The sequence below is a fragment of the Pseudophryne corroboree genome, chromosome 7 (genome assembly GCF_028390025.1).
Source record: "Pseudophryne corroboree isolate aPseCor3 chromosome 7, aPseCor3.hap2, whole genome shotgun sequence".
NCBI classification, from domain to species: domain Eukaryota; kingdom Metazoa; phylum Chordata; class Amphibia; order Anura; family Myobatrachidae; genus Pseudophryne; species Pseudophryne corroboree.
Genome location: NC_086450.1, coordinates 44,034,150 through 44,050,039, shown reverse-complemented (window position 1 = coordinate 44,050,039; position 15,890 = coordinate 44,034,150). Strand labels below are relative to the sequence as shown.

General features: G+C 48.7%; 1 protein-coding gene across 5 annotated transcripts in view; it reads right to left on the bottom strand.

Annotated features, from left to right (window-relative positions):
* KANSL1L (KAT8 regulatory NSL complex subunit 1 like) overlaps positions 1-15,890 on the bottom strand; it is a 177,012-nt gene that overhangs the window by 22,436 nt on the left and 138,686 nt on the right. For all 5 annotated transcript variants that reach the window (XM_063933096.1, XM_063933095.1, XM_063933094.1 and 2 more), the window contains exons 10-12: positions 4,871-4,962; positions 4,624-4,772; positions 3,275-3,323 (exon numbers count right to left, since the gene is read on the bottom strand). In XM_063933096.1, the coding sequence (XP_063789166.1) occupies positions 3,275-3,323; positions 4,624-4,772; positions 4,871-4,962 (290 nt within the window). The remainder of the gene's footprint in view (positions 1-3,274; positions 3,324-4,623; positions 4,773-4,870; positions 4,963-15,890) is intronic.

Sequence of the window (15,890 nt, the reverse complement as noted above, 5' to 3'; positions counted from 1 at the left end):
GACACACAGCAGACACACAGGGAATGCTCTATACGAAGACAGGACCCACTAGCCCTTTGGGGAGACAGAGGGAGAGTCTGCCAGCACACACCAAAAAGCGCTATATATGACAGGGATAGCCTTATGATTAAGTGCTCCCTTATAGCTGCTTTTATATTAATATATATATAGCCATTTATTTTGCCCCCCCTCTCTGTTATACCCTGTTTCTGTAGTGCAGTGCAGGGGAGAGACCTGGGAGCCTTCCTGACCAGCGGAGCTGTGACAGAAAATGGCGCCGTGTGCTGAGGAGATAGGCCCCGCCCCTTTTCCGGCGGGCTCGTCTCCCGCTATTTAGTACATTTAGGCAGGGGTAAATATCTCCATATAGCCTCTGGGGCTATATGTGAGGTATTTTTAGCCTTTTTTAAAGGTTTTCATTTGCCTCCCAGGGCGCCCCCCCCCAGCGCCCTGCACCCTCAGTGACTGCCGTGTGAAGTGTGCTGAGAGGAAAATGGCGCACAGCTGCAGTGCTGTGCGCTACCTTAAGAAGACTGCAGGAGTCTTCAGCCGCCGATTCTGGACCTCTTCTTGCTTCAGCATCTGTGAGGGGGCCGGCGGCGTGGCTCCGGTGACCATCCAGGCTGTACCTGTGATCGTCCCTCTGGAGCTTCATGTCCAGTAGCCAAGAAGCCAATCCATCCTGCACGCAGGTGAGTTCACTTCTTCTCACTTCTGTCCCTCGTTGCAGTGATCCTGTTGCCAGCAGGAATCACTGTAAAATAAAAAACCTAAGCTAAACTCTCTAAGCAGCTCTTTATGAGAGCCACCTAGAATTGCACCCTTCTCGGCCGGGCACAAAAATCTAACTGGCTTGGAGGAGGGTCATAGGGGGAGGAGCCAGTGCACACCACCTGATCCTAAAGCTTTACTTTTTGTGCCCTGTCTCCTGCGGAGCCGCTATCCCCATGGTCCTTTCAGGAACCCCAGCATCCACTAGGACGATAGAGAAATAGTGTTTCTGTCCACAGGGCCGGAGAGAGGCAAATTCGGCAACACAGCTTCTCGGGCCACAATTATTTAATTTAATAAGTAAAATTCCACGGATTGTACGTGTTACAAATAAAGCAAGTAACTATTTTATAATAGTAGACTGTTTTTAGTGTTCATTCTAGCACCCTGCACCTTTCAAATCTTGTGCAGTTCCTCTTTCCTGCCTGAGGTGTCGCTCTCTGCTCTGGTGCTTCTCAGCACACACAGGTCTGTATCACAGCACTGAGTAAGAGATCAGAGTGTGCTGAGAAGCATCACAGCAGAGAGCGACACCCCAGGCAGGAAAGAGGAACTGCACGGATTTTGAAAGGTGCAGGGTGCTAGAATGATCACTAGTTTTGCCGTTAACAGTTTTTACAAACAAGTCTGGTAACTGTCCCATGCTGGGGTACAAACTATGGGGCTGCCTGTTTTAGTTCATTATAGAAGAGATGTATCAAACTTTCGAGAGAGATAAAGTGTAAATGTTGCCCACAGAAATCAGCTTCTAGCTATCATTTATCTGGCACTGCCCCGGCTTATGTGTGAAAGGTATGACCATGGTCTTGGTGACCCGGGTCATGCCTAAAAGGAGGTCAATGGCAGCCACAGTAGCACTTGGAGGGGACAGCATCAAAAGCACCCAGTGACCTGAGTTTGGTGTGAAGACCCAGGAATAACCAGAGTTCTTCACCCAGGTGTGGACGGGGTAAGTGCTGAAACCCCGGCTTCACCCATGTTCTGAGTCCGAGCCGGTAAAGCCGGGGTTTATACCTGAAAGGGGTATATGAAACAGCAGTTTGAAGATGATTGCTATGGGCAGCTTTGAAGCGTTATCTCACTCACGTTGGGCGGTATCCTATTAGCAGCGGTGCTTTAGGGCTGCTAATAGGATTGCCGAGGGGGTATCCTATTACCGGCATTCTTTTCCCCCCAAAATCGGCACATACTGAGGACTATCCTCGGGTGCCTTAGGCCCCTGAAACATAATCTGCGATAAGAGGCTGCCGGAACCACGATAACACATGGGATTGGTGATTTGTCCCCAATCCCATATGTGTTCTTGACATCACGGGTCCAATTAAGCCGATCAGAACGACCTCTAATTGGACATTCTGCAATATCGCAATATCTGCCCGTTTTGATTGGCTGAAGCGGCATCAGGGCTAATAAGATACCGCCCAAGGTTTGATACATATTGCCCTTTAACTGCTGGGATAATGATTTTCCTGACAATTCAGGGACAATAAATACACTCATTCTGCCAAAATCTGATGACGACTTATGTGAAACTCTGACATCATCAGACTCCTGAGTTGACAATTTCTCCCAAAAGAGGACTTTTAGATGTAAAGGATCATTATAATGATGCCGCAGTACAATATACAATTACTAAACATGTTCAAATATTTTTAGGTGGTCAAGGGGTCCTAATGGAGCCACGGTGCCACGTTTTCATACCACCCACCTGGATGCCTACTTCCCTGGAACATACTGAAGGAGCTTTGCCACAAAAGGGGTATATTCAATAACTGTCGGAAGCTGCCGTCTTGTCGGAAAGATGGCAGCTTCCGACAGTTTTAGGTCGGAAGGGGTTCCGACCTATTCATTACGGCCCCATTTCTGTCAGAATGCCGTCGGCATGCACGCTTCAGCCGCCGATCAGCGTGCATTGTCGGAAGCGGGGCCAAACCCGACAGGTTTTAGCCCCGTTTCCGACAAACTCAATCCGACTTGAAAACAAGTCGGATTGAGGCGAGGAGACGGGGAGCGGTGGGCTAGGGGGATCGGGGATGAGAGGTACCTTGATGGCTGTCCCCTGGCCAGGCAACTCTCTCCCTGCAGTGCCTCCCCCGCCACCGCAGACATCACCTCCGCCGGCCGCCGTGGCAGATGCTGCTGCCCAGCTCCCCCCGCAGCCATCCAGCTCCCCCCGCCGCCACAGACATCACCTCCGCTGGCCGCCGTGGCAGCTCCCCCCGCAGCCCGCAGCAGCCCAGTTCCCCCCGCCGCTGCTGTCAGCGCACCCAGCAGCCGCTGACAGCAGCGGCAGCACAGGACCCCCGGTACGGCCAAATCTGACAGTCGGATTTGGACGTCCATTGAATAGGGGTTGTCGGGTCCATTCTGACAACTGCATGGACCCGACTCTTATTGAATATACCCCAAAGTCCGCTTGTGTGCGCTGCAGTAAATTAACTATTGTGTCTGCCTTCTAGATTGAACAGTTTTGTATAGCAGATAAAACCAAAAACCAACTGACCTCTTCATTGGGGACAATTTCCAGGGGTGCATGGACTTCTTCTTTCCATCTGTAGACAGGGAAAAGTATTATGAATCACAAGGACATAAAAGTACATAGAAGTAAAGCAATAGAAACATGAATACTACAAAAACAAAAAACTGGAAACTATTACCAGCAGTGATCTGTATAAATGAGGCTTAGATACAAAGTAAGTAAATATTTACCCACAGAGCTCTCCCTACTTCCCAGTGACAATATGCAAATACATATCTTCAACGCAAGAAGCTAGAAAACAATCAGGCTGAGCAGATACTTAAACTGTCCTAGGACGCATTATATATGCCTCCTAGTAGCACTTATAATGCTTTGGGACCCTATTCAGTAAGGAATGCAAATTTAGCTTTTTAGCAGAATTTGCAATCCTTTGAATCGCATGTTGGGGACCGCCCATCGCAGGGCAAAACCGCCCACCCACTGCGATCACCGCACCACGCCATTTTTTAGTTCGGAGCGGCCGAGTGTCACAACAAGCAGCCGCCCTGAAAACACCGCCGCCACGCCCCCGTTTACCCTACGCCACCCCCACAACGACTGCCACCCGCACGCCTCTGCCTGTCAATCAGGCAGAGGCGTTCGCAGTTAATGCTAACCATTAGCATTAACTGTGCGCGCGCAGGACAGGACCGGTGCGTGCACAGTGGGGGCCATCGGAAAAACTGCGGTTGGATAGCGATTTGTGATCCAACCTGAATTAGGCCCTTAATAATAAAATAGCCTGCGTATGCATAATGGGATTTTTATTCTTGAGTTAAATCCTATTCTTGAAACCTATTGGGACACACACACAAAGGAAAATGCAGGCGCACACTCCAAACATTACTAATCAGGAGTATTGTAAGTTATGCAGTTTAACATTGAGTCAAATTGAGGTTCTTTGCATAATTTCGGCCAAAGTATGGGCCTACCCACCACGTCCAGGTGACCTCACCAGGTAGGTCCCTAACATTCCTAAGCTTCAAGTCCATGACACGGGACCCCCCAGGCCAGCCCAACCAAACTGCCCCAAGTCACCACCTATGAAACACTCCTAACACATAGCAGCTGCTTGTTACATATCTGACACAATACTTGCTATCTCACACTAGTGTGGTGCACACTAATACAAAAGTGTCAAAAGAACGGTTGTATTTTCCTTTAACCCAACATTTAAGAAAAAAAAAACACAACAACACATTATCAGTATTAATCTGTTAGAGGGGGTTACACACTTCCCTGTTACAATCTTTGGTAGCGATCATAGACAGGTTGGATAAATAAAGGAACACTAGGGGGCGACACAGGACTTTAAACATTATATTGGCAAATACCTGGGAGTAAGGATTTCTTTGTACTGTAACTTCTCCACTTTAGTGGGTGCAACCAGGTTCATGGGAATTACAATGTTGTCAATGTCATACGAGACCCCACTCCGCAACTTGCGTCTGGTCGCACTGAATACAATATTGGCGGCAGGAGTCTAAAATGAAAACCATAAAAATAAAGAAATAAAAAATGAGGTTTTCTTTGTAGAGAGCACATGTTTTGTCGCATATGACTTTCCGGTAATGGGACAACCTGTGCGGCGGATTCCTGAGAAGACGGTGTCCTATTGGTATCATCATCTTGTGCAGTGTGGCTGAAGGAGTTTGCAGATAGAGGGAGGGTGCCTGTGGTACAGGAGAAAGGAAATCGGCGGCATTACTATGACAATGCTTTATGTATCACTCTCAGTGGAAGAGGTCTAGAGGGAGCGATGTCCTTTTATTGTGCTATTATCACTTAAAGATGTGTCCATACACACACAGATCTGCAAATCGCGCCAAATAGCCCCATTTAGCATGCCGCTGCATATGCAACTTAGCCATGCCAAAACATTAATACTAAGTACCTAGGGCCTAATTCAGCCCTGATTGCTGCGCTGCAAATTACACTGTCCTGCAATCAGATAGTTGCCGCCCAGGGGGAGTGAAAATTCGCCCTGTACAAGTGTGCGAATGCATGTGTACGCTGTGCAAAAATTCCCCTCAGTCAGTGAACAGCTGCAAAACCGTTCATAGCACATTTACCATCGAATGTTTTTCCCATTCTGTGCAGTTTGTGCGTAGCTCAATACATTCTCCTCCAGTGCGAAGAAAGAAGGCTGATCAGGGCCGGAGCTGACGTCACACACTCGCCCTGAAAACGCTTGGGAACGCCTGTGTTTTTCCAGACACTCCCAGAAAACGGCCAGTTACCACCCACAAATGGCCTCTTCCTGTCAATCAGCTTGTGGACGCCCGTGTGATCGACATTTTCGCAGCATCCTGTCGCTGTTTGGCAATGCGCCTACGCATTGGGGTGCATATGCATGCGCAGTAGTTTGATAATCGCCTGCTGTGCGAAGGCGAACAACAGCGATCAGATCTGAATCGGGCCCCTAGTACACTATAAACATACACAAAATGGAGAAAAAAATAGCACAACTGAGAAAAAAACAAAACAAAAACAGGGTAAAATGACCCCCGCAATTCATCATTATCCATTATCTGTAACTATATAAATAAGATTTTACTTACCGATAAATCTATTTCTCATAGTCCGTAGTGGATGCTGGGGACTCCGTCAGGACCATGGGGAATAGCGGCTCCGCAGGAGACAGGGCACATCTAAAGAAAGCTTTTAGGATCACATGGTGTGTACTGGCTCCTCCCCCTATGACCCTCCTCCAAGCCTCAGTTAGGTACTGTGCCCGGACGAGCGTACACAATAAGGAAGGATCTTGAATCCCGGGTAAGACTCATACCAGCCACACCAATCACACCGTACAACTTGTGATTTGAACCCAGTTAACAGTATGATAACAATGAAGTAGCCTCTAAAAAAGATGGCTCACAACAATAATAACCCGATTTTTTTGTAACAATAACTATGTACAAGTAATGCAGACAATCCGCACTTGGGATGGGCGCCCAGCATCCACTACGGACTATGAGAAATAGATTTATCGGTAAGTAAAATCTTATTTTCTCTAACGTCCTAGTGGATGCTGGGGACTCCGTCAGGACCATGGGGATTATACCAAAGCTCCCAAACGGGCGGGAGAGTGGGGATGACTATGCAGCACCGAATGAGAGAACTCCAGGTCCTCCTCAGCCAGGGTATCAAATTTGTAGAATTTAGCAAACGTGTTTGCCCCTGACCAAGTAGCTGCTCGGCAAAGTTGTAAAGCCGAGACCCCTCGGGCAGCCGCCCAAGATGAGCCCACCTTCCTTGTGGAATGGGCATTTACAGATTTTGGCTGTGGCAGGCCTGCCACAGAATGTGCAAGCTGAATTGTACTACAAATCCAACGAGCAATAGTCTGCTTAGAAGCAGGAGCACCCAGCTTTTTGGGTGCCTACAATATAAACAGCAAGTCAGACTTTCTGACTCCAGCCGTCCTGGAATTATATATATATATATATTTTCAGGACCCTGACAACGTCTAGCAACTTGGAGTCCTCCAAGTCCCTAGTAGCCGCAGGCACCACAATAGGTTGTTTCAGGTGAAACGCTGACACCACCTTAGGAAGAAACTGGGGACGAGTCCGCAGTTCTGCCCTGTCCGAATGGAAAATCAAATATGGGCTTTTGTAAGACAAAGCCGCCAATTTTGACAATCGCCTGGCCGAGGCCAGGGCCAACAGCATGGTCACTTTCCATGTGAGATATTTCAAATCCACAGATTTGAGTGGTTCAAACCAATATGATTTGAGGAATCCCAACACTACGTTGAGATCCCACGGTGCCACTGGAGGCACACAAGGGCTGTATATGCAATACTCCCTTGACAAACGTCTGGACTTCAGGAACTGAAGCCAATTCTTTCTGGAAGAAAATCTATAGGGCCGAAACTTGAACCTTAATGGACCCCAATTTGAGGCTCATAGACACTCCTGTTTGCAGGAAGTGCAGAAATCGACCTAGTTGAATTTTTTTTTTCGTGGGGCCTTCCTGGCCTCACCCACGCAACATATTTTTACCACATGTGGTGATAACGTTGTGCGGTCACCTCCTTCCTGGCTTTGACCAGGGTAGGTATGACCTCTTCCGGAATGCCATTTCCCTTAGGATCCGGCGTTCAAACCGCCATGCCGTCAAACGCAGTCGCGGTAAGTCTTGGAACAGACAAGGTCCCTGCTGGAGCAGGTCCTTTCTTAAAGGCCGATGCCACGGTTCCTCTTGGAACAGACATGGTACTTGCTGAAAGCAAATCCCTTCTTAGCTCCCGAGGCCATTAGTCCTCTGTGAGCATCTCTTGAAGTTCCTGTTACCAAGTCCCTCTTGGCCAATCCGGAGCCACGAGTATAGTTCTTACTCCTCTATGTCTTATAATTCTCAATACCTTGGTTATGAGAAGCAGAGGAGGGAACACATACACCGACTGTTACACCCACGGTGTTACCAGGACGTCCACAGCTATCGCCTGAAGGTCTCGTGACCTGGCGCAATACCTGTCCCATTTTTTGTTCGGGCGGGACGCCATCATGTCCACCTTTGGTCTTTCCCAACGGTTCACAATCATGCGGAAAACTTCCCGATGAAGTTCCCACTCTCCCGGGTGGAGGTCGTGCCTGCTGAGGAAGTCTGCTTCCCAGTCGTCCACTCCCGGAATGAACACTGCTGACAGTGCTATCACATGATTTTCCGCCTAGCGAAAAATCCTTGCAGTTTTGCCACTGCCCTCCTGCTTCTTGTGCCGCCCTTTCTGTTTACGTGGGCGACTGCCGTGATGTTATCCCACTGGATCAATACCGGCTGACCTTGAAGCAGAGGTCTTGCTAAGCTTAGAGCATTATAAATTTGCTCTTAGCTCCAGTATATTTATGTGGAGAGAATTCTCCAGACTTGATCACACTCCTTGTGTGACTGCTCCCCAGCCTCTCAGGCTGGCCTCCGTGGTCACGAGCATCCAATCCTGAATGCCGAATCTGCGGCCCTCTAGAAGATGAGCACTCTGTAATCACCATAGGAGAGACACCCTTGTCCTTGGATATAGGGTTATCCGCTGATGCATCTGAAGATGCGATCCGGACCATTTGTCCAGCAGATCCCACTGAAGAGTTCTTGCGTGAAATCTGCCGAATGGAAGCGCTTCGTAATAAGCCACCATTTTTACCAGGACTCTTGTGCAATGATGCACTGACACTTTTCCTGGTTTTAGGAGGATCCCGATTAGCTCGGATAACTCCCTGGCTTTCTCCTCTGGGAGAAACACCTTTTCCTGGACTGTGTCCAGAATCATCCCTAGGACCAGCAGACGTGTCGTCGGAACAACTGCGGTTTTGGAATATTTAGAATCTACCCGTGCTGTCGTAGAACTACTTGAGATAGTGCTACTCCGACCTCCAACTGTTCTCTGGCCCTTGTTCTTATCAGGAGGTCGTCCATTTTCTTTGAAGACGAATCCTCCTTTCGGTCATTACCTTGGTAAGGACCCGGGGTGCCTTGGACAATCCAACGGCATCGTCTTGAAACTGATAGTGACAGTTCTGTACCACGAACCTGAGGTACCCTTGGTGAGAAAAGGCAAATTTTGGGACATGGAGGTAAGCATCCCTGATGTCCCGGGACACCATATAGTCCCCTTGTTCTTTGCTATCACTGCTCTGAGTGACTCCATCTGGATTTGAACCCTTGTAAGTGTTCAAATTTTTCAGATTTAGAATAGGTCTCACCTAGCCTTCAGTACCACCATATAGTGTGGAGTAATACCCCTTTCCTTGTTGTCGGAGGGGTAATTTTATTATCACCTGCTGGGAATACAGCTTGTGAATTGTTTTCAATACTGCCTCCCTGTCGGAGGGAGACATTGGTACAGCAGACTACAGGAACCTGCGAGGGGGGAAACCTCTCGACATTCCAATCTGTACCCCTTGGATACTACTTGTAGGATCCAGGGGTCCTGTACGGTCCCAGCGTCATGCTGAGAACTTGGTAGAAGCGGCGGAGGGCTTCTGTTCCTGGGAATGGGCTGCCTGCTGCAGTCTTCTTCCCTTTCCTCTATCCCTGGGCAGATATGACTCTTATAGGGACGAAAGGACTGAGGCTGAAAAGACGGTGTCTTTTTCTGCAGAGATGTGACTTAGGGTAAAAAACGGTGGATTTTCCAGCAGTTGCCCTGGCCACCAGGTCCCATGGACCGACCCCAAATAACTCCTCCCCTTTATACGGCAATACATCTTTGTGCCGTTTGGAATCTGCATCACCTGACCACTGTCGTGTCCATAAACATCTTCTTGCAGATATGGACATCGCATTTACTCTTGATGCCAGAGTGCAAATATCCCTCTGCGCATCTCGCATATATAGAAATGCATCCTTTAAATGCTCTATAGTCAATAAAATACTGTCCCTGTCAAAGGTATCAATATTTTTAGTCAGGGAATCCGACCAAGCCACCTCAGCTCTGCACATCCAGGCTGAGGCGATCGCTGGTCGCAGTATAACACCAGCATGTGTGTGTATACTTTTTAGGATATTTTTCAGTCTCCTATCAGCTGGCTCCTTAAGTACGGCCCTATCCGTAGATGGTACCGCCACTTGTTCTGATAAGCGTGTGAGCGCCTTATCCACCCTGAGGGGTGTTTCCCACCGCGCCTTAACTTCTGGCGGGAAAGGGTATACCGCCAATAATTTTCTATCGGGGGAAACCCACGCATCATCACACACTTCATTTAATTTATCTGATTCAGGAAAAACTACAGGTAGTTTTTTCACCTCACACATAATACCCTTTTTTGTGGTACTTGGAGTATCAGAAATATGTAACACCTCCTTCATTGCCCTTAACGTGTGGCCCTAAAAGAAAATACGTTTGTTTCTTCACCGTCGACACTGAAATCAGTGTCCGTGTCTGGGTCTGTGTCGACCGACTGAGGTAAATGGGCATTTTACAGCCCCTGACGGTGTTTGAGACGCCTGGACAGATACTAATTTGTTCGCCGGCCCTCTCATGTCGTCAACCGGCTTGCAGCGTGTTGACATTGTCACGTAATTTCCATAAATAAGCCATCCATTCCGGTGTCGACTCCCTAGAGAGTGACATCACCATTACAGGCAATTTGCTCCGCCTCCTCACCAATATTTTCCTCATACATGTCGACACACACGTACCGACATACAGCACACACATAGGGAATGCTCTGATAGAGGACAGGACCCACTAGCCCTTTGGGGAGACAGAGGGAGAGTTTGCCAGCACACACCAAAACGCTATAATTATCCAGGGACAACCTTTATATAAGTGTTCCTCCCTTATAGCATTTTAATATATATACATATCGCCAAATCAGTGCCCCCCCTCTCTGTTTTAACCCTGTTTCTGTAGTGCAGTGCAGGGGAGAGCATGGGAGCCTTCCCACCAGCCTTTCTGTGAGGGAAAATGGCGCTGTGTGCTGAGGAGAATAGGCCCCGCCCCCTTTTCGGCTGGCTTCTTCTCCGGAGTTTTAGATATCTGGCAGGGGTTAAATACATCCATATAGCCTCAAGGGCTATATGTGATGTATTTTTCGCCATACAGGTATTATACATTGCTGCCCAGGGCGCCCCCCCCAGCGCCCTGCACCCTCCGTGACCGCTGTGTGAAGTGTGCTGACAACAATGGCGCACAGCTGCAGTGCTGTGCGCTACCTGATGAAGACTGAGAGTCTTCTGCCGCCTGGTTCCGGACCTCTTCATCTTCAGCGTCTGCAAGGGGGGTCGGCGGCGCGGCTCCGGGACGAACCCCAGGGTGAGCCCTGTGTTCCGACTCCCTCTGGAGCTATGTCCAGTAGCCTAAGAATCCAATCCATCCTGCACGCAGGTGAGTTGAAAATCTCTCCCCTAAGTCCCTCGATGCAGTGAGCCTGTTGCCAGCAGGACTCACTGAAAATAAAGAACCTAAAAACTTTTTCTAAGTAACTCTTTAAGAGAGCCACCTAGATTGCACCCTTCTCGGCCGGGCACAAAAACCTAACTGAGGCTTGGAGGAGGGTCATAGGGGGAGGAGCCAGTACACACCATGTGATCCTAAAAGCTTGCTTTTGTGCCCTGTCTCCTGCGGAGCCGCTATTCCCCATGGTCCTGACGGAGTCCCCAGCATCCACTAGGACGTTAGAGAAAATAGGATTTTAATACCTAACGGTAAATCCTTTTCTCTTAGTCCGTAGAGGATGCTGGGGATGTTTCAAGAACCATGGGGGTATAGACGGGATCCGCAGGAGACATGGGCACACTATAAGACTTTGAATGGGTGTGAACTGGCTCCTCCCTCTATGCCCCTCCTCCAGACTCCAGTTATAGGAACTGTGCCCAGGGAGACGGACATTTTGAGGAAAAGGATTTATTTAACGTTTTTTAACTAAGGTGAGATACATACCACCTATCACCTCAAACCACGCCGTACAACAGGGCATTCAACAACAACGCATGCAACGGCATGACCAAACAACAGTCACAAACTGACTGAACTTAACTCAACATGAGCGTAACTACAACCAAACTGCAGATACAGCCCGCACTGGGACGGGCGCCCAGCTTCCTCTACGGACTAAGAGAAAAGGATTTACCGGTAGGTATTAAAATCCTATTTTCTCATACGTCCTAGAGGATGCTGGGGATGCTTCAAGAACCATGGGGTTTATACCAAAGCTCTAGAACGGGCGGGAGAGTGCTGATGACTTTGCAGCACCGATTGACCAAACAAGAGGTCCTCCTCAGCCAGGGTATCAAACTTGTAAAACTTTGCAAAGGTGTTTGATCCCGACCAAGTAGCCGCTTGGCAAAGCTGTAATGCTGAGACCCCCCGGGCAGCCGCCCAGGATGAGCCCACCTTTCTGGTAGAATGGGCCTTCACAGATTTTAATAACGGCAATCCTGCCGTAGAGTGAGCTTGCTGAATCGTATTACAGATCCTACGTGCAATAGTCTGCTTGGAAGCAGGAGCCCCAAACTTGTTGGGAGCCCACAGGACAAACAGAGCCTCTGTTTTCCTAATTTGAGCCGTTCTGGCGACATAGATTTTCAAAGCTCTGACCACATCGAGAGACTTTGATTCCGCCAAAGCGTCAGTAGCCACAGGCACCACAATAGGCTGGTTTACGTGAAACGATGAAACCACCTTTGGCAAAAATTGCTGACGAGTTCTCAACTCCGCTCGATCAGCATGGAAGATTAAATAGGAACTTTTGTGAGACAAAGCCGCCAATTCAGAGACCCGCCTTGCGGAAGCCAAGGCCAGCAACATGACTACCTTCCAAGTAAGGAACTTTAACTCAACCTTCCGCAAAGGTTCAAACCAATGAGATTGCAGGAACTGCAACACCACATTCAGATCCCAAGGCGCCACTGGGGGCACAAAGGGAGGTTGGATGTGTAGTATGCCTTTCACGAAGGTCTGAACTTCTGGAAGGGAGGCCTATTCTTTCTGAAAGAAAATCGATAAGGCCGAAATGTGCACTTTAATTGAGCCCAACTTTAGGCCCGCATCCACAACAGCTTGTAAAAAATGGAGCAAACGCCCCAGCTGAAATTCCTCCATAGGAGCCTTCTTGGATTCACACCAAGACATATATTTCCTCCAAATATGGTGGTAATGCTTTGCCGTTACTTCTTTTCTAGCCTGAAGAAGTGTGGGAATGACTTCACTGGGAATACCCTTCCGGGCTAGGATTTGGCGCTCACCCGCCATGCCGTCAAACGCAGCCGCGGTAAGTCTTAATACACGCACGGACCCTGTTGTAACAGGTCCTCTCGAAGAGGAAGAGGCCAGGGATCTTCTATGAGCAACTCCTGAAGATCTGGATACCAGGCCCTCCTTGGCCAGTCTGGAACAATGAGTATCGCCTGAACCCTTGTTCTTCTTATGATCTTTATCACCTTTGGAATGAGTGGAAGTGGAGGGAACACATATACCGACGGAAACACCCACGGTGTCACCAGGGCGTCCACCGCCATCGCTTGAGGGTCCCTTGACTTGGAACAATATCTCTGAAGTTTCTTGTTGAGGCGGGACGCCATCATGTCTATTTGAGGAATTCCCCAACGACTTGTCACTTCTGCAAAGACCTCTTGATGAAGACCCCACTCTCCTGGATGGAGATCGTGTCTGCTGAGGAAGTCTGCTTCCCAGTTATCCACTCCTGGAATGAAGACCGCTGACAGAGCGCTGGCATGTTTCTCCGTCCAGCAAAGAATTCTGGTGGCCTCGGCCATTGCCGCTCTGCTCCTTGTTCCGCCCTGGCGGTTTATGTATGCCACTACTGTTATGTTGTCTGACTGAATCAAGACGGGCAGACCACGAAGAAGATGATCCGCTTGCAGAATGCAGTTGTAAATGGCCCTTAATTCCAGAATGTTTATGTGCAGACAAGCTTCCTGGCTTGACCATTTTCCCTGAAAATTTCTCCCCTGTGTGACTGCTCCCCAGCCTCGGAGACTTGCATCTGTGGTCACCAGGATCCAATCCTGAATCCCGAACCTGCGTCCCTCAGAAGGTGAGAACTGTGCAGCCACCACAGAAGGGAGATCCTGGTCCTGGAAGATAGGAATATTTTCCGGTGCATGTCCAGGTGAGACCCGGACCACTTGTCCAGCAGGTCCCACTGAAACACCCTGGCATGGAACCTGCCATACTGAATGGCCTCGTAGGCCGCCACCATCTTCCCCAGCAACCGAGTGCACTGAAGAATCGACACTCTTGCCGGTTTCAGAATCTGTTTTACCATGTCCTGTATTTCCAGAGCCTTTTCCACTGGAAGAAAAATGCTCTGTAATTCTGCATCCAGAATCATACCCAGGAACGACAACCGTGTCGTCGGAACCAGCTGCGATTTTGGCAAGTTTAGGAGCCAACCATGTTGTTGCAGAATCGTCAGAGAGAGTGCAACGTTTTTCAGCAATTGTTCCTTGGATCTCGCCTTTATCAGGAGATCGTCCAAGTACGGGATAATTGTGACTCTCTGCTTGCGCAAGAGAACCATCATTTCCGCCATAACCTTGGTGAAAATCCTACAGACCAAACGGCAACGTCTGAAATTGATAATGACAATCCTGAACAGTAAACCTCAGGTATGCCTGATGTGGAGGATATATGGGAACGTGTAAGTAGGCATCCTTTATGTTGACCGACACCATAAAATCGCACTCCTCCAGACTGGAGATCACTGCTCGGAGAGATTGCATCTTGAATTTGAATCTTTTTAGTAAGAAATTGAGAAATTTTAGGTTCAGAATCGGTCTGACCGAGCCATCCGGCTTCGGTACCACGAACAGACTCGAATAAAATCCCTCCCCCTGTTGTGACGGGGGTACCGTGAAAATTACTTGATTTTGACACAGCTTTAGTATCGCAGCGCATACCACCTCTCTTTCTGGAAGAGAAACTGGCAAGGCCAATTTGAAAAATCGGTGAGGGGGCATGTCCTGAAACTCTAATTTGTACCCTTGGTCTACGATTTCTAATATCCAAGGATCCAGGTCCGAGTGCACCCAGAACTGACTGAAGAGCCTTAGACGTGCCCCCACTGGTGCGGACTCCCGCAGAGGAGCCCCAGAGTCATGCGGTGGATTTGGTAGAAGCCGGAGAAGACTTCTGCTCTTGGGAACTTGCCACAGCCGGTGACCTTTTTCCCCTTCCTCTTCCTCTCGCAGCAAGGAAGGAGGAGCCTTGTCCTTTCTTGTATTTATTGGGCCGAAAGGACTGCATCTGATAGTGGGGCGTTTTCTTCTGTTGTGCAGCAACATAAGGTAAAAATGACGACTTACCCGCGGTAGCCGTAGACACCAGGTCAGTGAGGCCGTCACCAAACAAGACACTACCGTTAAACGGTAACGACTCCATCGCCTTCTTAGAGTCAGCATTAGCATTCCATTGATGAATCCACAATGCTCTCCTTGCCGAGACTGCCATGGCATTGGCCCTTGATCCCAAAAGGCCAATATCCCTTACAGCTTCTTTTAAATATGCTGCGGCGTCCCTCATATGACCCAGAGTCAAAAGCACATTATCCCTGTCTAGGGTATCTATCTCAGATGACAAGTTATCTGCCCACTTTTCAATAGCGCTACTCACCCATGCCGAAGCAACGGCAGGCTTGAGTAGCAAACCCGTAGTGACATAAATAAGATTTTACTTACCGGTAAATCTATTTCTCGTAGTCCGTAGTGGATGCTGGGGACTCCGTAAGGACCATGGGCAATAGACGGGCTCCGCAGGAGACATGGGCACTTTAAGAAAGAATTTAGGATCTGGTGTGCTCTGGCTCCTCCCTCTATGCCCCTCCTCCAGACCTCAATTAGAGAAACTGTGCCCAGAAGAGCTGACAGTACAAGGAAAGGATTTTGGTAATCCAGGGCAAGATTCATACCAGCCACACCAATCACACCGTATAACTTGAGATAAACTTACCCAGTTAACAGTATGAACAACAACAGAGCATCAGGTCAACCCTGATGCAACCATAACATAACCCTTACTGAAGCAATAACTATATACAAGTATTGCAGAAGAATTCCGCACTTGAGAAGGGCGCCCAGCATCAACTACGGACTACGAGAAATAGATTTACCGGTAAGTAAAATCTTATTTTCTCTAACG